General features: G+C 41.2%; 1 protein-coding gene across 1 annotated transcript; it reads right to left on the bottom strand.

The window, feature by feature from the left end:
* Positions 1-542: 542 nt before the first annotated feature.
* On the bottom strand, positions 543-19,164 carry LOC149848911 (phosphatidylinositol/phosphatidylcholine transfer protein SFH13-like). Its single transcript, XM_089998087.1, has 14 exons — positions 18,844-19,164; positions 18,152-18,256; positions 17,234-17,534; positions 16,387-16,486; positions 5,442-5,708; positions 4,194-4,271; positions 4,003-4,104; positions 3,870-3,919; positions 3,680-3,779; positions 3,469-3,564; positions 2,467-2,608; positions 1,553-1,911; positions 1,049-1,123; positions 543-908 (listed from the first exon to the last, which is right to left on the bottom strand). The coding sequence occupies exons 1-14, from the start codon at positions 18,848-18,850 to the stop codon at positions 888-890; spliced, it is 1,803 nt and encodes a 600-aa protein (XP_089854213.1). The 5' UTR covers positions 18,851-19,164; the 3' UTR covers positions 543-887.
* Positions 19,165-20,616: the final 1,452 nt, after the last annotated feature.

The raw sequence follows: 20,616 nt of genomic DNA on the forward strand, positions 1-20,616 counted from the left end.
ATATATGAAGTAACTCAAACATGTAAACTTTAAGTTTTTTTTTTTTTGGAAATAGCTGACCACACCACACAGATAGGATTAACATGCTCAATTTATAGGAATAGACTCTTGGATCGTTCGATTTGTGACACATAAACAAGATTGAAAATCCATGACCCAGTTTTTTTATAAATATTCAACCATTCAAAAGTCGTGGTTTGTCATCGAAAGACATAATTTAACAATTCATTTTTAGCAAATGGACACGCCAAAAATATCTGAAAGATCGTATTTGTGAAAAAATAGTATAAGAAATGTTCAATGCACACGAAGTTCAGTCTTCACGTGTGCATAACCTTCCCGTTTGGACCAGATATGCAAACTTTCGTATGAACCAAAATCCTTATAGCCTTTTTTTATTTTATTTTAAATCTTATAGATATTAATCTAATGCTTGGTTAAGAACCAGCTATTCGACCCGTCCGATTACAATACATTCACAAATTTGACCTTTTAAATGTGATCTACATGCCTGGTTTCATAAATGTAACATGAGGATACAATGCTCAGCAATTATTGTTGAAGTATCAAGCAAACTATGAGCTTATTTTATGAGTGCAAACGAGCTCATCAGTAAGCCGCGGTTCAAGGGGGGGCTTGGTATACCAGAGAGAGAGAGAGTTCCTTTAATGGCCTAATTGACGAAGACCAAATGTACAGAAGAGAAACCTGTGTGCTTGTGTGTACTTATACTCGAAAGACTTTGAGATACTCGTCGCTCTTAAAAATCACATACGGGACGAAGCTCTGAGACTAAAAGAATGTCGCTCTCCAGGCAGGGACGTCATTTGTCAACGAAGAAAACCGCTTGATGCATCATGGTGAGTGTAGTGGCCTCCGGATGTCCTCTACCAACAAAGTGCCTTTTTCTGCCACGATAAGCCACATATCAGCCTCCACCAATGTCCCACAACCCCACACTCTCTGTACTTGCATTTGAGCATTGGAGTACGCTAACATGAATGATTTTTTTATCAGTACAGTACAGTACAGAAACAGATTTCCTTACCTGTGCCTTGGAATAGTGGACGGTCTCAATGGAATCTGCAAGTTCTAATCGCTTCAGCACCATACCTTGTAATGCCTGCATGTTTGGAAACAATATGATCAGATTCAAGCTTTTTCGCTTCTGATTTAGCCCATCGAAAAAAAATAATTTTCTACATTTGAAAACTTTGAATTCAAGCAGTATATATTTGTATGCAGACCAGATGTGAAATATGGCTCAATACAACCAGTGAGATGCCTATTGGACCAGACTAATGTGATTTAAACGACCCATATAAATGATACTAATTTGGGGTCCTTTCCTTCACTGGAAAGGAAACGTTGATATTCTAGTGCCAATGATTACACTTTTTTCTGTAAGCAACTACCGCGTTGGGGTTGATGTTCTGAATATGCTACTATTTTGGCTGAGGAATGATAAACTAACATACTTCAACTGAGTAAAATCTATTGCAACTCAAAGTAGACTTACTTTAAGATTACCAAAAGGTCAGAATGGACTTACTTTCTTTGTCATATCCAGGTCAAATTCCAAGGATTTGATCCGATCAAGTGAATCCAGGAGCAAATCCTCCTTGTCTTGGGGAATCTCAGATGGCCTTGTGCTTAGTTCAGTGATCATCATCTCTAGTCTTTGGAGACGCTCTACACATGGACGAGTGTGTTCTTCCATGATGGCATGATGATCACATGCAGAGTTATGCTTAGATGCATTTGGGCAGTGAACGGTTTCTGCTCCTTGTTTCTGCCCACTAACAATTACTCGAAATAGTGCAAACAATTTAATAAGTTTGAAGATTGCTTTCATCACACATGATAAATATCTCTCCGACTTATTATCAACAGTATGGACATCTTTAGTACCTGAAAAAAAAACACCAAATATCTAAATGTAAGCCTTATCATATGATCCACACTCATGGTTAAAGCCTGCTCTAGATATCAGGAATAGAGTGGAAGGGAGAACAAGAACGTGAAACCAAAAGTCAAGAAAAATGGCATGCCCTCAAAAGACAAAATCAGGGAATTCTGCAAGTCATAGATGCCCATGAATACTCAACGAACATGATAAAAAAAAGGACCATGAATACTCAACGAACATGATAAAAAAAGGAAACAGTTTCAACTGGTCAGATAATTTCCTGAAACAGTAAAGAAAATGGAAGAGAACAACAAAACCAGAAAAGAAGGAAAAAAACCTATTAAAAGAGAAGAAAAAAAATGCAAGAGATTGATTATGTGACCATAATCTGGTTTGACCCATGATATAAATGACACAACCAATGACTCCACGACTGTCATTTGAGCAACACCCAGAAATCTGATCCCATTAACTTGCAAAAAATAGTCTGTTGATAATGCAAGTGATCTAGTGGGAATCACAGTTCCGAAAATATAATCAAGGCGCACATATTATACCATCAGCACATGGGGAATCTGTGTCTTTGCAACGTGATGGCTTTCTTGCAAATTCTACTCTTTGCCCGCAGTCTACAGCCTTGTCAACTACAGCAAAATGATCATCACAACTGTGATAAGAAGTTGTCTCAGTCGATCGAACCTGAAATAACAGGGAAGGAAAAAGAACACCAACATAAATTCCAAGGTAAATAGAATGAAGATGGTGGAAACCTATGTCACATGGGTACGGGTGCGGGTGCGGCAAAATATATATATATATATATATATATAATTTGTGCAGGGGAGGGGTCAAGCCCCCTCCCTGCGCCCTCTTTTTTAGGGGAGGGGTCGAGCTGATGAGTTGTGGAGCCTGATTCAGAGTTTTTGCCCTTGCAGAAAGGGGAGTCCGAGGGCTCCCCCTGGCGCGGGTCCTGCTGCGCGGTCAGCGGGCGGGGATCAAGGGGAGGGGGGGCACCCCTGGCGGGGGTCTCTGGGAACAATTTTTTTTTAATAAAAAATTGGACACAAATGACCCTGGGTGCGGTCAACGCACCCAGGGTCGGGTTGACCGCACCGGGTGCCGCACCCGCATCGCATCGACGCGGGTGCGGCACTCGGTTTGCCGAGTCCCTGTGACATAGGTGGGAACAAAACAATTTGGTAAATAAAACTTGAATCATATGATAAGAACATTTTCACAAATGGAATATGCTATTTCATCAACAAAACTCACAGCCTATGAATCCCCTGTGCACAGATGACAAAGAAATCCACAGGAATAGATCAGGTTGGCAAACAAACCAAACTTCTTAAAAAAGAAACCCACTTCTTCATGAACTGGATCCAATGGAATGAATGAAGAACCCTGCAAACCAACTGGAGAAGCAATATCTTCAACATCTGATCCAGACTCAGCTGTAGAAGTATCACTGCTTCTTTCTTGTTTCTCAATGGAGTGCAGAAGACATTAGAAGAAGAACAAAAAGTGCATGGAAAAGTTTCAAATACTCAATATTCTACCTTTGAATATGACATCTTAGAAGCTGAGTTTGTTTTCCTTCCTGCATCTGATGGTCCATCGACTTGCCTAACTTTTGCTCCTCCATCACGTACAAGCTAAACAAGCAAAAGAAGCGAATTTTGAAATTTCAACATCGAACTTTCAATACTTAAAGCTATACTAGCAACAGGAAGTAACAGTTGCAACCTAACGTAAGATCCACAAAACCACCTTCATAATTTCAGGGTCATTCCATGGCCCTTTGCCAGATTTAAGACAACCTCCTTCAGTGGAACATGTGCAAGATCCACCCAAGAATTCTGGTAGCTGGCTGGAGAAAATTAGATAAGAAGGGAAAACAAATTAGCAGCTCAACTATCCGATCTTCCAGACTAGAAAGATAACAGGGAAATGAACATACCTCGAGTCAATGATTTCAAGTAGTTTTGTATGGTATCTGGAACCCAATACCTGCAACTCAGACAAGTTTAGTTACTATGCAACAGCCTAGATACTTCTGACAAAATGATTGTAGAACCAAACAATGTTCATACGTTTATCTTTGCAGCAGTCATTGGGTCGAGAAAACCCTTAACAGTGTTCCAGACCAGCTTAAAACCAGGTCCTGCGTTGACAATGAACATTTGATGTAATGTCTGCACAAATGAATGAATACAAGAATATGAGAAAGCCAACTTTTGTGAAGGCACTATTGTCAGTGTGCTCTATGTGATGGGATAAATACCTCTGGATAATAATTACTATCAATTTTTTGAATGCCCATCAGGAGTTCTCTTGCATTCTTACTAAAATTCTTCCAACCCTGTTGAGTTATTATGGAATCATTACATAAAACATGTTAAGCAAAATCTCCATAAATATTTTATTGGATATTTCTTGCGAAAAAACCAGGAACATAAACGTTGCAAGAAAATTTTTCTCAGTTGAGAAACAAGAGAACGAAAGAAAACATTCAAACAATTGTTTAAATGTTGCCTGGAAAAGTTTAAGCAACATGTGTTCTGCAATCCAATAAAAATCATCTACAAAGGGCAAGGGTTGCAAGGCACTAATCTAGGTTGGATAGATGCATCATGAAGACAAAAGGACTTGCAAACTTAATGCTCTAGGTGTGCAGTTGGACCAACAACTCATTCATAAATGTAGCACACAGAAGCAGATTTAGATTTTCACAGTGGGTAGGTTGAGTGGATGAGACCAAAGGTTCAACAATATATATGCCTAATCATCCACATGTAATCATAATCATCAGATAAAATAACTAGATTACATCTATTTTCACTTGAAAGAAAAGCTATATACAAAATGCTGTCATTCTTGAGTAAGAAAGTGAATTTTTCATGTTCTCAATTTGGAATATGTCACTTTCACTAAAACTAGAATTTTCTTTCTTTTGCTGCCTACTATTATCACCAGGCTAAGCATTAAGAAAGAAAAAATAATGATGAAGGTTTGTTGAGGATCTGTGGTTTGTGTGGCTAGAAAGGAGGGAGAGATATCAAAGACAAAGATCTCCTTCATTAAAGGCCTTGTGGACTTAAAGCAATTAGGTAATAGTACCTATCGTCCTACTCAATAGTACCTATATTCTGAAGGTGAAGGGGGGGAGGGGCGATCCTACTGTTCATGTAGCTTTTGTTATTCAGGGATGACTTCAATTTATTCCTGCTCTTTTATAGAATAGATGCGTTCAAACCAAAGTGAAGGAAAAAACCAAGCATGCTTGCAGAAATGATTTAAAACTAGAACATTTAAATTTGTCTAATAATCTACTTTATACATAAAAAGTTGCAACCACCTGCAGGGACTAATAAACAGTTATTTACATGTCTAAAAATGATAAAGCAGAAACACTTCTGCCCATGGATTTTACAACAAAAACATCACAAAACTAATTAAAGAAAAAGAATACTTCTCATGCAGCAGAGAGCACATGATACACATGGACACCAAAATCAAGTTAGCAACATACCACACCATGCACATCCAATATCGTAGTTGATGATTCAATATGTCTTTTAGCTGCAATAGAACATGCTGGAAACTTCTCATTCAAAGCCTTTTCAAACTCTTGCATATGATACTTTAAGTAGCGGTCCAGGGTAGTAATGTGCATAAGCTTATTTGGTTCTACTTTGCCCAGCCTTTCAATGTAAATTGGTCTGCCTTCTTTATCAACTCCATGATACCCCTGAGGATAGTACTTGAGTACTTCATCTAGCTCTTCAAAATTGAAGTCCTGCATACAGTTCAAGCACTGTGCTTGTGTAAGAAATGATTGAGATCGTATCAGCAATGGAACCATATAATTTATTCCCTTAAAAAGGAAAACGGAATCAGAAAAGAAACAAAAACAAAGACGCTCAGCAGAAATGCCCAACAGCATTGTCTTCATCAATGCCTAATTTCTTCTAAAACCCTACCCTAGTGGCATAATGTGACATACATACATTTTTTTTTGACTAAAAGATTGGCAACGATAAGTAATTTGGGTTGAATTTAGCTGCCCAGGTGTACGACTCAAAGAACTGAAAGGAATAATCGTTTCTTTAATGGGAAGTATTTCTTAATGGTTTCAAACTTTCAATCCAATATCACATTTTGTTGCATGCAACAAAATGTAAGTGGCCCTCATAGGCATTGCATGCGAAAAAGGTAACTGGCCCTCATGAGCCGTTTCATGGATTGGTCTGAAGAGGGTGGAACATGCCATCTGATTTGTACACCCATAATCGTGTTTGCTGGTAACTTATCAACACTCTCCTCTGAACAAAATCACCTTTTCTGGTCTCTCAAAAAAAAACTATGAACCCTGAAAAATTAAAGATATACTTCAATCATAACTGGAGATTGACTCACAGATACTAGTTTACTACACAAAATTATTTTCACACCTTCACCTCAAGAAAACTGTAGTACATAAAAATCTAATCTTTAGGACGTTGATGTCAATAACATGAAAGTGACAAAATACAAGGAATGTATGATCTAGGTTTATGTGTGCACATTGTATATGCACATATTTATCTACAAGCCAATGCAAATAAAAATGCCCATGATGTGATTTCATGTGCATACCATGGTTGTGTGTATCGTACGATATGTATCGTTACTTTTGGGTTTTGCGATACGATACAAGTGTGTATTGTACGATACACTCATATATCATTGATGCAGGGCAGGACCCGATTGGGCCCATCGTGCCACCCGATCCGCCACAAAGGACAGATGAGCGGCTTCGCGTGTATGACCCACTTGCAGGGACGGAGTCACGACGCAGAGAGGTACCCCTGCGCACCTACTCCAGGCGTGGTGGAGTTCACACATCCCAGAACCAGCAGCAGATGGAAGTTGAACCGGATCGCGGTTCGGATCCAAGTATGGACCTGCGACCCGGGTCCAGTAAATAGCCTTTAAAAGGCTCACGCCTAGGGTTGCGTGGGGAGACTGTTTGGAAAAGCTTCAGCCGTCATTTTCTTTTCTGCACTTTTGCTTCTTCCTTTATTACTTGCATTCTGTTTTCCTTCTTTTCTTTACTGTTGGTTGTTTCCTCATTGATTATTGAAACTTATTGAGATTAATAAAGAGTTGGAGCCACACCGATTCACGGTGGGCTTCTGTTTTCAATCCTCCTCCGACGTGGCCTGCATCAAAGTGGTATCAGAGTCGGCGTTCCACCTTCATCAGCGAGATGGCTCTTGAGGCGAGAACCGATCCGGTACAAGGCGAAGCGCGTGAGGAGGCGAGCAGCGAAGATCCAATGCTGCGCGTAATGGGTGTGTTGACGAAAATACAAGAGAATATGCTGCGCATGAGTCGGGATGTCGCCGGCCGGTCGAAACGGCTGGATGGGTTGGATGATCGCATGACAGCCTTCGAGTCGCGCAAGGGCCTGTGCGCAGTACCAGACGCAGGTCTCACTGATGGTGTGTCTGCAAATTTGAGTCCCCATGCTGCCGAACCCTATCAGCCGACACCCATACAACAGGGACATATCGCTGCCTTCCCACCAGTTCCAGCGTCCATGCCTGACCCGGACACCTTTCAACAGCACCAGGGGATCTCGACGAACAGCGACTCCCTGGTAAGGGTACCTCATCCCCTTCAACGAGCACCTGCGTCAGTATCGCAGGTGGGCCCGAGCCTGCAGGGCCCCAGCAATACGCTGGGTCCACCTGCAGGCCAGGGCTCGTGGCCATGTGTAACGGCGACTGCACAGCAGGTCAACCCGAGCCTGCAGGGCCCCAGCAATACGCTGGGTCCACCTGCAGGCCAGGGCTCGTGGCCATGTGTAACGGCGACTGCGCAGCAGGTCAACCCGAACCTGCAGGGCCCCAGCATTGCGTTGGGTCCACCTGCAGGCCCCGGATCGTGGCAAGGCTTCGCGCGGGTTGCGTCGCAGGTTGAGCTGAGTCGGCAGGGGCCCATCGTCACGCTGGACCCTGCTGCAGGCCCGGTCTTGTCAGCCCGGCTCGGGAGGGACTTACGTTTCTCTCCCGACCCCACACGGGGAGGCTCTGTAGTCGCATCCCTACGGGCTGGAGTTGGCGAGCCCCTTTTGATTGGGTCAGACCCAAGAGGAATCAATCCAGTTTTTGATATAACAGGACACAGGCCTGCTTCGCTGGGACCAACCGTTGGGTCTCAGGGAGCGGGTTTGGGTCTAGACACCCCTTACCCAGCCTACCTAGTTGGTTCCGGTTCGCGGGCAGCCCCGAACCAGAACCAACCCATTAATTCTGACCCTCAAAATAGACCTCATGCCGACCCTAACCCATATCGGACCCGGACGGAGCTCCAGTTTGGATTTGAGGCGGGTCAAAACCAGACCCATAATCTTATGGATAGGGGTTCGAGTTCAAACCAAGCCTATTATCCCCACAACTCGAACCTCAATCCAGCCCATCCATATCTGGGTCCGACGAGTAGTGTAGGAATGGGCCCGATCCATATCCCATCGGGCGAGTCAACCCATCAATATACCCACCAGGCCCCATAACCAAACCCAAACCCACCTGTCTACCCAACCCTGACCCAGAACCCAATACAGCATCCGACCCAACACCATACTCCTAACCCACAACCATATTATACCAACTCTACCCGCCAGGAACCCGAACCCTCCACCCTACCTTGGACTTCCCGTCATTCCAGTACCACAATACCGGCCGCAGATGGTGCCCGCCCACGGGCAAACCAGACCGAGGCAATGTCAGCAGGAACCGGCGCGCCCTGACCGCCAACCCCCCATCGGTAGAGTTCGACAGCACCAGCATCCCGGCGAGCAATACCGCACTACGGACAATGAAGCAGTATGGGACGACGATATTTTCTGGAACGAGCATCCTGCAGGAATGGTGGAGCCGCGACAACAGAGAGCACCCGACCACTCCTCCACTTATGGGGTGAAACTAGATCTTCCGGAGTTTGCGGGGCGATTCGACGCAGAACAGTTCTTCGACTAGTCTTATGCCGTGCAATTCTTCTTCGACTATCACACCGTCGCTGAACATCGTCGTGTCTCTCTAGCGTCTACTCGATTGAGAGGCCTAGCAGAGACATGGTGGGTGGAGCTACAACGATCGAGAGAGCGGCAGGGATTAGAGCGCGTACAGTCATGGGAAGAAATGCAAAGATTGATGCAGTCAAAAATCGTGCCTTCGGATCACGCCGAGCGAGCCTACAAGGAATACCTGACCATGCGTCAAGGCTCCCGAACTGTAGCAGAATACACTGCGGAGTTCCATCGTCTTTCCCTGCGTGTGCAGATCGAGGAAACAGCTCATCAGCAGGTCACGAGGTACATTTCGGGTCTCCGCCCTGCTATCTCTGATGATTTTAGTTGTGTCACAGTTGAGACATTAGATCAGACCAGCAGTTACGCCATGAACATCGAGGACGAGCTGAAGCGGAGGCAAAAATATAGGACTTCCCGTAGTGAACCCACCAGTCAACCTAAGTCGGGTTTCCCAACCAGAGGAGCAAGCTCCCCTAGTGATTCAAAGCCTAGAGCAGACTTTAGCAAACCTGACCAGTCAGGCCCAGCTTTCTACACCCGATCCAAAGCCAAACCTAGTGAGTCGACCCTTCGTTGTTTTAGATGTCAGGAGTTAGGGCATGTCGCGTCCAAGTGTCCCACCGTGAGCAAGAACACCCATCTTATTGAAGGAATTGTAGAGTCTGCATCCGCAAGTGAGAGTGATAGTGACGACAAGTCATTAGTTGAAGACGAGGATGAGAGGGGAGTTATAGAGTTCGACGGTAACGTCGAAAGTTTGTTGTCCATCCGTCATGTGTTGACCACACCCCGAGAATCGGCCCCATCGAAATGGTTAAGGAATAACATTTTTAGAACCCGGTGCAATTGTGAGGGTCACGCTTGTGATGTTATCATTGACACTGGAGCATGCGAGAACATGGTGTCTGAGAGTGTGGTTTCTACCTTGAAACTCAACACCGAGAAGTTGTCCCAACCCTATAAGATGGCCTGGTTCAAGAAAGGAAACGAGGTTCCCATCACTCAGCGATGCCTAGTCCGGTTTTCCATGGGGGAACACTACCACGATGAGGTGTGGTGTGATGTAGCCCTTATGCACGCGTGTCACATTCTTTTGGGACGTCCCTGGCAGTTTGATCGCCAGACAACTCACGATGGCCGCAAGAACACATACTCTTTTATTTTTAATGGCCATAAGATAGTCCTTCTACCTATCAAGGAGACCGGCTCTCCCACCGTGGACAAACCTGAGCGAGTCCCTCGACTAGCAGGCCTCTCGTACCGGCTTTCCTTGAACCATTGTCAGGAAGATGGCTATTGTTATGCCCTGGTGGCAAAGCCCGTGATGAGTTCGTTAGTATCCATTCCCGCGAACGTTGCCGCTCTTCTAGAGGAGTTCCGCGACATTATGCTGGATGACCTACCTGATGGATTACCTTCGACAAGGGTAGTCCAGCATGCCATTGACTTTGTGCCAGGGTCGAATCTACCCAACCTTCCCGCATATCGCATGAACCCCTCCGAGCACACCGAGTTATTAAGACAGGTTCAGGAATTACTGCAAAAGGGTTTCATTCGCGAGAGTGTTAACCCTTATGCAGTACCCGCCTTACTCACTCCTAAGAAAGATGGGTCCATGCGCATGTGTGTGGATAGCCGCGCGATCAATCGCATCACAGTCAAATGCCGTTTTCCCATTCCTCGTTTGGATGATATGTTTGATATGTTATATGGTGCCTCCATTTTCTCAAAAATAGATTTAAAAAGCGAGTATCACCAGATTCGTATACGAGAAGGGGATGAGTGGAAAACGGCATTCAAGACACGTGATGGATTGTAGGAGTGGTTAGTCATGTCGTTTGGGTTATCTAATGCCCCAAGTACCTTCATGAACATGATGACCCAAGTCTTGCGTCCATGTATTGAGAAGTTTGTTGTTGTCTACTTTGACGATATTTTGATTTATAGTTCGTCATTGTCCGATCATTTGAGTCACCTGCATCAAGTCTTAGGAATTTTGAGGAAGAAAAAATTGTATGCCAATGCAAAAAAGTGTGAGTTTATGACGTCCAGTGTCATGTTCTTAGGTTTTATTATGTCATCTGATGGAGTCAAGGTTGACCCCGCAAAAGTCTGCGCGATTGTCGATTGGCCTACCCCAAAGACTATAGGAGAGGTCTGTAGCTTCCACGGGTTAGCCACTTTTTACCGACGTTTCATGAGAAATTTTAGTACCCTCATGGCCCCCATCACGGAGTGCCTAAAAGGTACTAGTTTTCATTGGACGCCCGCGGCTGGAAAAGCCTTTACGATCATCAAAGAAAAAATGACCAGTGCTCCTATCTTAGCTCTCCCTGATTTTAGTGCAGTCTTTGAGGTTGAGTGTGATGCCTCCAAAGTGGGGATTGGCGCTGTCTTGAGTCAGAATCGTAGACCCGTTGTCTTCTTTAGTGAGAAGCTGACTCAGGCCAGGTGCCAATACTCCACTTGCGATGTTGAGTTTTATGCTATGGTACAAGCCCTTCGTTATTGGAGACATTATCTCATTTATAAGGAATTTGTCTTGTACACGAACCATGAGGCTTTGAAGTATCTGAATAGTCAAAAGAAGTTGAGTGCTTGTCATGCCAAGTGGGTCAGCTTCTTGCAAGAGTACACATTTTCGCTTCGCCATCAATCTGGTACCCTGAACAAGGTGGCTGATGCTCTTAGTAGGAAGAACAACCTTCTGATGACTATGTCAGTGCAGGTCATTGGCTTCGAACAATGCAAGGAATTATACCCCACAGACCCTAATTTTCACCAAGTCTAGGAAGGGTGCATCTCTTCCGATCGCACCCTCGACCCCCGTTTTTGTATTCATAATGGTTACCTCTTCCGTGGGAACAAATTATGTGTGCCCGATTTCTCCCTTAGGCTTCAGTTGATTTCTGAATTACATGAAGGAGGGTTAGCAGGGCATTTCGGGCATGATAAGACGTTCGTTCTCTTAGATGAACGATACTTTTGGCCCAAAATGCGCAAAGATGTTGTCAAGTTCGTCCAAGGGTGTCATGTGTGTCAAGTGTCCAAGGGTCATCATCAGAATAGTGGTCTATATACTCTGTTACCCATTCCTGAACGGCCGTGGGAGCACGTATCCATGGATTTTATCGTGGGCCTCCCCCGCACACCACGTCGTTTTGATTCAATTTTAGTAGTTGTTGACCGGTTCTCCAAAATGGCTATTTGTCCCGTGTAAGCGAACCATCGATGCCTCTTTAGTCGCCTCATATTATTTCAAGGACGTTGCCCATTTCCATGGTCTACCTCACACAATCACTTCTGATCGTGACACGCGTTTTATGAGTCACTTTTGGAAATCGTTATGGGCCCTGTTGAAGACTAAGCTTCAGTTCAGTAGTGCGTATCACCCCCAGACCGATGGCCAAACCGAAGTTGTGAACCGCACCTTAGGAAATTTGTTACGGAGCCTAGTGGGGGAAAATGTCAAAACTTGGGACCTCGTATTGCCCCAAGCCGAGTTCGCATATAACAACTCCATTAACCGTTCTACTGGTAAATCTCTGTTCCAAGTAGTGTATGCTCCAGCTCCGGATGCCTTTGATGCCGTCGAATATATGCGTGACATTCACAGACAAGTCCGTGCCAAACTTGTTGAAAGCTACGAGGCCTACAAAGCTTTCGTAGATCAGGGTCGTCGTGATGTCCACTTCCAGGTCGGTCAACTCGTCTGGGTGTATCTGCGTCCAGAGCGTTTTCCTGTAGGCACCTATAGCAAATTAAGTTCTAAGAAGTATGGCCCTTTTAGGATCCTTCAGCGCTTGGGTTCGAATGCCTACCTCCTTGAGCTGCCCGATGATTGGCATATTTCCCCTATTTTCAACGTGGCTGATCTATATGCTTACTGTGGCAACAACAAGTCGTCAGAGCCGACTTCTTCCCAACCAGGGGAGAATGATGCAGGGCAGGACCCGATTGGGCCCATCGTGCCACCCGATCCGCCACAAAGGACAGATGAGCGGCTTCGCGTGTATGACCCACTTGCAGGGACGAAGCCACGACGCAGGGAGGTACCCCTGCGCACCTACTCCAGGCGTGGTGGAGTTCGCACGTCCCAGAACCAGCAACAGATGGAAGTTGAACCGGATCGCGGTTCGGATCCAAGTCTGGACCCGCGACCCCGGTCCAGTAAATAGCCTTTAAAAGGCTCACGCCTAGGGTTGCATGGGGAGACTGTTTGGAAAAGCTTCAGCCATCATTTTCTTTTCTGCACTTTTGCTTCTTCCTTTATTACTTGCATTTTGTTTTCCTTCTTTTCTTTACTGTTGGTTGTTTCCCCATTGATTATTGAAACTTATTGAGATTAATAAAGAGTTGGAGCCACACCGATTCACGGTGGGCTTCTGTTTTCAATCCTCCTCCGACGTGGCCTGCATCAATCATATTGTATCGTACGATACAGTGTTTATCATACGATACAATGTTGGCACACTTAAAAAAGGCCGAAAGTTGTCTTTTTTCATTTTTGGTTTAAAAGGCCTCTTGAGGGTTGAGTTCTCCATATGTCTAGAGTCCGTTAGAAGAGAACCCACGCACCCTAGGTTACATGAGATCAATTTTGAGACCGATTCATGCACAAGAGAGAGGGTTTTTGCGATTTTATCAAGAGTGCATTTCCACCATTTTTCCACTTAAGGGGTGAAGGTACACAATCCCTATTCTTTGCTTCTTATTGAGTTTTTTTAATTGGTTATGTTTTTTCTTCGATGTCGTCTTTACGTTCATGTCACAGAGATGATCCTACATGACAATACTGCAGAAGCATTGATGATGATGTACCACGACTAAGTTCACCATTGAACTTGAGATGTCTATTTTATGATGCTATTATTAGAGGTAGATTGTATAGATTTAAGCAACATATTGCAGGTCAAGATCAAAATGTACGTCCATGTGACTCTCCATTTATTCTTGCCACTTTTTGTATTGATGTTATTGTTGAACTAGAAGAAATTCGAAAAAAAAGAATTTCGCAAAAATGCAAAGATGAATAACTTTCAACCACTGTTCCAGATTCTGAAGATGATGATAATGACTCAATTGCCAAAAAAATGGCCAAAGACAAAGATATATCATCACGCGGTGAGAAAATATTGTCCTAATGTTTGGCAAATAGGCTCTAGAAGATATTTTAGTTTTAGGATCTTTATAGTTTAGAACTTTATAGATGAAGATTGGCATGTAAAACGTTGGTTAAATGTAATATTTTTAGTTATTATGAACTCTTAGTAGTTTAGTTATGACTTATGACATTTTGGTATGACTTGAATGTGAATTTAATATTGTTAGCTAAGACTTTAATTGTGTTTAAAATTTAAATTAAGTAGTTGCCTTTTATTTATATTGTCAATTCTCAGTTGCATGGTTTGTTATTAATTTAAATTATGTGTTTGCCTTCATATATGATTTTATGGTTGTATTTTGTGCAATTCATCATTGTTTTATGCGATATGATTTTTTTAGAATTTTTGCTAATTTTTCTGATTTTTTTGGAATGTTTGAAATTTTTTATTAAAAATTTACGATACATTTACGATAAGAGACAGTGTTACTTTAAGCCTAACCAATACAGGTAACGATACAATACTTATAACCTTGGTGCATACATCACATCTTACAAGATAATTTAACAGCTTAAAACATCTACACAGAAAATGAACAAGTCTTCAAATTATTTTCTCAAACCATGATTTCTTTCTTTTAAATGTGCATAGATGAGCAAACAATCACAATGCACGAGAAGAAAATATTCTTTGATTAAACTGTCAATCTTTGAAAAGCACCCAGTTAATTAATTTCATTTGGCTCTACGAAGAGAGGGTGGAAAATCTTGCCACTAGGTATGAGGAAATAAAGCTTTGCAGGATGCAGAGTCTATACAACCTAACTGGATCACATGTCAAACGGCAAAATATGATGCTATCATCTATAAGCAATAAACTTTATTTGCATTGTCATTTTTTGCTGGTAATATGTACACCCATAATCTTGTTTGCTGGTAACTTATCCACTGAACAAAATTACCTTTTTCTGGTCTCTCTCTCTCAAAAAACAAAAACTATGAATCCTGAAAAATTAAAGATATGCTTCAATCATAACTGGAGATTGACATCACAGATACTAGTTTACTACACAAAAATAAATAATTCCACACCTTCATCTCAAGAAAACTGTAGTACATAAAAATCTAATCTTTAGGACGTTGATGTCAATAATGAGACTTTTTTCATGAAATACAAGGAATGCATGATCTAGGTTTATGTTTGCACATTGCATATGCACATTTATCTACAAGCCAATTCAAATAAAAAATCCCATGATGTGATTTCATGTGCATACATCACATTTTACAAGATAATTTAACAGCTTAAAACATCAACACAGCAAAGGAACAGGTCGTCAAATTATTTTCTCAAATGAACGATGATTTCTTTCTTTTAAGTGTGCATAGATGAGCAAAAAATCACAATGCACGAGAAGAAAATATTCTTTGATTAAACTGTCAATCTTTGAAAAGCACCCAGTTAATTCATTTCATTTGGTTCTATGGAGAGAGGGTGGAAAATCTTGCCACTAGGCATGAGGAAATAAAGCTTTGCAGGATGCAGAGTCCATACAACCTAACTGGATCACATGTCAAATGGAAAAATATGATGTTATCATCTATGAGCAATAAACTTTATTTTAAGGTTATTTTATCTTTTAATTGATAGTTTACTATAATTTTTTACCTAAGCTAAGAAAATACCTTCCAATTATTTTCCCCACTAGGTAATTACAAAATTAACTAACTACCCTTGCTGAAATCTCACACATAAACATTTGGGTGCTTTACATGTATTAAGTTAGACACATAGTCACAGATATCAGTGATATTTTCAAAATATCGTGATATTATCACTGTAAATTCAGCAAACAATAGTATAGGTAAAATATCATGATATTTTGAAAATATTCCCAATTTGATAATATCATGATATTATCAAAAGAATGTTGCGATAGTCTCATGATATTATCAATTATTTTTACTGTTATTATTTATTTTTTTACATTTTAAATATATTTTCTTATTTCCTTTACATTTTTTTACTTATTTCTTTTAGTATTTATGTATTTTTTGTCTAAATATGATATTTTCTTACTTATTTTTTTGTTTTTTAAGCCCCGAGATTTTTCCGAGATTTATCACCAAACCTATAATATCGCGAGAAATAGCCTCGTCGAGATATAGCCGATACCGATATTTGTGACTATGGTTATACATAGTACTTGTGTGAGTTGGTAAAGTACATTCCTTCTTGTTGAAAAAACAACTGATCTCCTTTTATGGTTCACTAAAGAAGTCAAGATTCCTCACCTCGATGACAGTTTCGGTTCCATAATCTTTTCTCCATTGGAGCATATCTGCCCACATTTGCATTGCTTTTTCGGTGTCAAATTTCCTGGCTTTCAGAAACCTGTGCATATTACCATACACGTAAGTTTAATGTCATACCTTCTTTAGATCGTAGACACCAGTATCAGTCTCCACAATTTCTCCCAAAGGGTTTTCTTTGGGAAAATCTCGGAATTATGAAATTTAAAAAATATAAAAAGAAAGAAAGAAATAGGCATCAAAGTTTTGTATTAAATTTTCTTGCTACAATGAAAAGAAACAAATAGAGAAGTTTTTAAAATACAAAAGAAACAAAAAAAAGGATTAAAATTTATAAAAATAAGAAAAAAATAAAAGATCTCATGAAAATGTCATGATAATATTGTGTTATTTATTTTTGCTGATATTATTACTGATGATATGGCAATATTTTCAAAATATCTCTGATATCAGTAAATATGCTTTAGACATAAGAATAGTAGATATTGGAAGCATCAAATTATAAATTGAGAAAATGCAAGCCATTTTCTCGAGAGGATGACAATACAAGGAGGAATGGTGACATATTATCAGATTTCTTCAAGATTCAAACCGGTCTTAACCTTATAATACCTAAACGAATGGTTCTATTGTTAGATACCATATGCATTGCAAAAATACAAGTATAACATCAAGGTCTCCATCTTTCTAGGAATGACATGCCTATCTAATATTTCATAACAAGTCCTCTTCTTCAGTAATTTTACCATAGCTAAAAACTGAAAAGGTATACTTGGGACGAAGCATGACAGAGATCCCACCAATTCCCCCTTAAGCAGAAGCAACTGACCTGAGCAAAGTGTGATAATCATCATGCCTAGGAGGCAGCAGATCAGCAGCAAGAAGTGCTTGACGGAATGAATAAACAGCCTTCTCCTCCTCTGCATCTCGAACATCCTCGATTGAAATTGAAGGCACACCACAACCAACTTTCCTCTTTCCCCTTTTCTTTAAGGAGTGTGTAAGCTTGCTAGAGGCATTTATGGCTTTCTTCTTAAGAGTTCCAATTTTTGTTCTCCTCCTCTCATCTTCAGAGTTATCAACATCTGATCGCCTTTCCCTTCTTTCATCACGAGGGAGTCCATCCAGACCTTCAAATGAAGATGCAAAGATGGTAAGACTGACTCAGAAACACTAGAAGAATGCTTTGTTCATTTAATGCAATAAAAAATAACAGAAAATACTGCCATATCTTCAGTAGCTCCAAACAAGGTCATTAGTCACTACCAATCATTAGAATGACAACCATAACTGCGACTTATATGAAACTTGGAACAAGTAATCTTTGAAGGCACAATTGAGGACCTTAAAGGGTCTATACCTGCAATCACCCTGCATTTTTCATGATAGCTTTCTTTGTATTTCTTACTACTTTTACGCTGCTTGAATCTTCTATACCTAAGAATAGTGCATTAATGGCTTCTCAAAATAAAAATCAATGCCTGCTCCATAAAAGACAGGTCATGAGACTACAATACAATATCTATTAATATTCTCCCACGATGATCCAAATGGCACCAAGCCTTAGTTCACAACGGAAGAAAAAGAGGGAACAAATGGCACCAAGCCTTAGGGTAAAAGACAAGAAAAAGGGGAAAGTGGAAAAAACGATCGAATACCAGCAGACAACAAAATGGAGAAAAATCATGGGAAGAAGAGAAATTAAATGAATATTTAAGTGAGAAAAATAGGCAACATAGAGACTCACTCGACATCTTCCGATTCAACAGTAACGCTCCTCTACAAGAAGCCGGGCCGGAACATGCTCCAAGTTCGAAAGGAAACACGCTGTCATTGCATCTCCTCTTCTGGCCTACACAGACATCAAATCACCTATTACATCGGAACAACGATCAAAGGAAGTAAAGTAGAAAACTTGAACAAAATCATCAGAAAAAAGGTAAAAAAAGAAAAAGTTCACGAAAGAAGATGACTACACGATCAAAACCCATAGAAATCACTCGGAATCAACATCTTGGCCGTGAACATATCAGCAAATGAAACCCCGCGGCTTAGGCCAAGATCTGCAAAAAAAAAAATGGATCGGCTAGCCCATTCTTCAGGAATCGAAGATTCTTGACCATCCAGACCTCGTTGAACCATCAACAAAGGAAACACTTGAACTTAACGAAAAAGGCTCAAAAACCGCCCACGTCGATCAGACTTCACGATTTTCCACAACTCTAAAAGCATTTTTTCAGATCTAACGACGAAGCAACTCAAGAAAAAAAAATATCCTACCGAAAGGACCACCGGCGCCCACAACTAATCCAAAAAAACGCCGGAAACTTGCATTTTCCGTCGAACATCCACCAAATACACCCATCAAACCACCAAAAGACCGATCACTATCACAAAGACCGGAAAGAAACCCCCCAGAAAACCGGGAAAAGAGCCCACCTCGCATGAAATCTCGTCCGGGAGCTCGTCGGACAGTTCAAAGCCAGCTCAAATTCGCCGCTTGCCGTCTTCTTCGCGAAGAGGTTGACGGACGGAGAAGGCAAAAAGTAAAAGAAGAAATGCCTTCAGGATTAGATCTTCCCGACCGTAGATAACGGCACTCAGATCGGATTCGTCCCTCTCTCTCTCTCTCTCTCTCTCTCTCTCTCTGAGATGCAATTCGAATGTTCGAGCCTTCGAGGTTCCTTTCTGCTGTTTCAACGCCTCGCTTTTATAGACGCGGAGCCCTCGCTATTCTCTCTTCCACCAGCACTTCTATTATTATTTTCTTATTTATATTTTCACATTAAATTTTACTTTATTTATTTTTCTATTTATTCTCGTGAGAACGGCATTCATTTGCTCGGGACGGTTACGTAAAAATCGGCAGATAACCGATCATTTTACCACCTTTTCTTTTTCCGCCCGCTACATCTCTCTTTATGTAATTTTCTCATAAAAACCCACCTTTTGAATGAAATTTCATGTCAGTGCCATATTTTATTGAAATTTCTAACATAAGCCTATATTTTTCTAACAATAGTCAAAATAAAGACCTGATCCAACCTATTATTACCCTTATCTAAGGGTGGGCAACTACCAGGTGGGCCAAGCCGACCCAACTCATCATGGGCGGCCAGGTTTGAGTCAAGGTTTTAGACCTGAGCCCGTTATCAACCCGTCATATACATGGTCGGGTCCGGGTTGGCCCACGGATTACTAGGCCGGCTCAACGAGCCTTAGCTATTTATTAATGATATAATTTTTTTTTAAATAATTAATTACATGTCAACTTGGTAGCTATTATTATTTACCTAATTAGTTGTATTAAATTTATGAAAACTAAAAAGATAATTAGTTGGATGCATGAAAACTTGTTAATTATTTATTATTATCTAATTAATTACACTAATTAGTTCCCAGTCCACTTCACATTGGCCCATTGGGCCGGATCATGAGCAGCTCTTCAAACTCGAACCCGATAAAAACCAGGCCAAAGCCTGTCCCGTTAGTAAATGGGCCGGGCCATCTCAGGACCGGGTAGCACTTAAAGCCCGGCGGGCCAAGCTCTAAACAAGCTCGGGCCTGCCCAACGCCCATCCCTACCCTTATCCAATTAATATAAGTTAAATATTCAAAGTGCCGAATATATCCTTCCCCTTTTCCATTTTCATTAGATAATATATTTGTTATGGATCTGATTAGAGTGTCAACGGGTCAGACTTTCATTGATTGGGTAATGCCCAGCTTTTGACATCCTTAGATCTGACAAAAACTTGCACATATACAAAAAAAATATGTCACATCCGGTTTTGGATCTCACCTCACAATGTGCCTATTAGTTCTAGTAAAAAAAAGAGGAGTCTTATTGGACCCAAATTTTACCAAACTCAACTTTAATACTCATCCGGTTCTAACATGGATCTGAAAAAGCCCAAATGTATAACTTAACTATCTAGTCCAATTTTTTATATATGCTGTCCGGTATGAAAATATGGGTCAGATCTACTTTTGTATTTGTTTTTTGAAGTTTGTTTCTTGTTTTAAACTCATATCTGACTCATGTATCATAATTACATTTTAAATCCAATTAAAAAATTGAACCCTGTGATATGGTATCTGCTAAAAAAGATACAAAATCAACGATTTTCATGTGAACAAAATGTTTTAATTCAACTATAATAATAATTTGGGTCCAACCAAGACCCAAATAATCCTAAATATATTTGTCAT

This window comes from Nuphar pumila, chromosome 1 (genome assembly GCF_984573655.1).
Source record: "Nuphar pumila chromosome 1, dmNupPumi1.hap1.1, whole genome shotgun sequence".
Classification (NCBI taxonomy): Eukaryota; Viridiplantae; Streptophyta; class Magnoliopsida; order Nymphaeales; family Nymphaeaceae; genus Nuphar; species Nuphar pumila.

Excerpts from the sequence above, each read along its gene's own strand:
- LOC149848911 (XM_089998087.1), bottom strand. Across the intron at positions 16,487-17,233 it reads GATTATCACACTTTGCTCAG|GTTTCTGAAAGCCAGGAAAT; the intron begins GTCAGTTGCTTC and ends TAATATGCACAG. Across the intron at positions 3,780-3,869 it reads CTTGAAATCATTGACTCGAG|CCAGCTACCAGAATTCTTGG; the intron begins GTATGTTCATTT and ends AATTTTCTCCAG.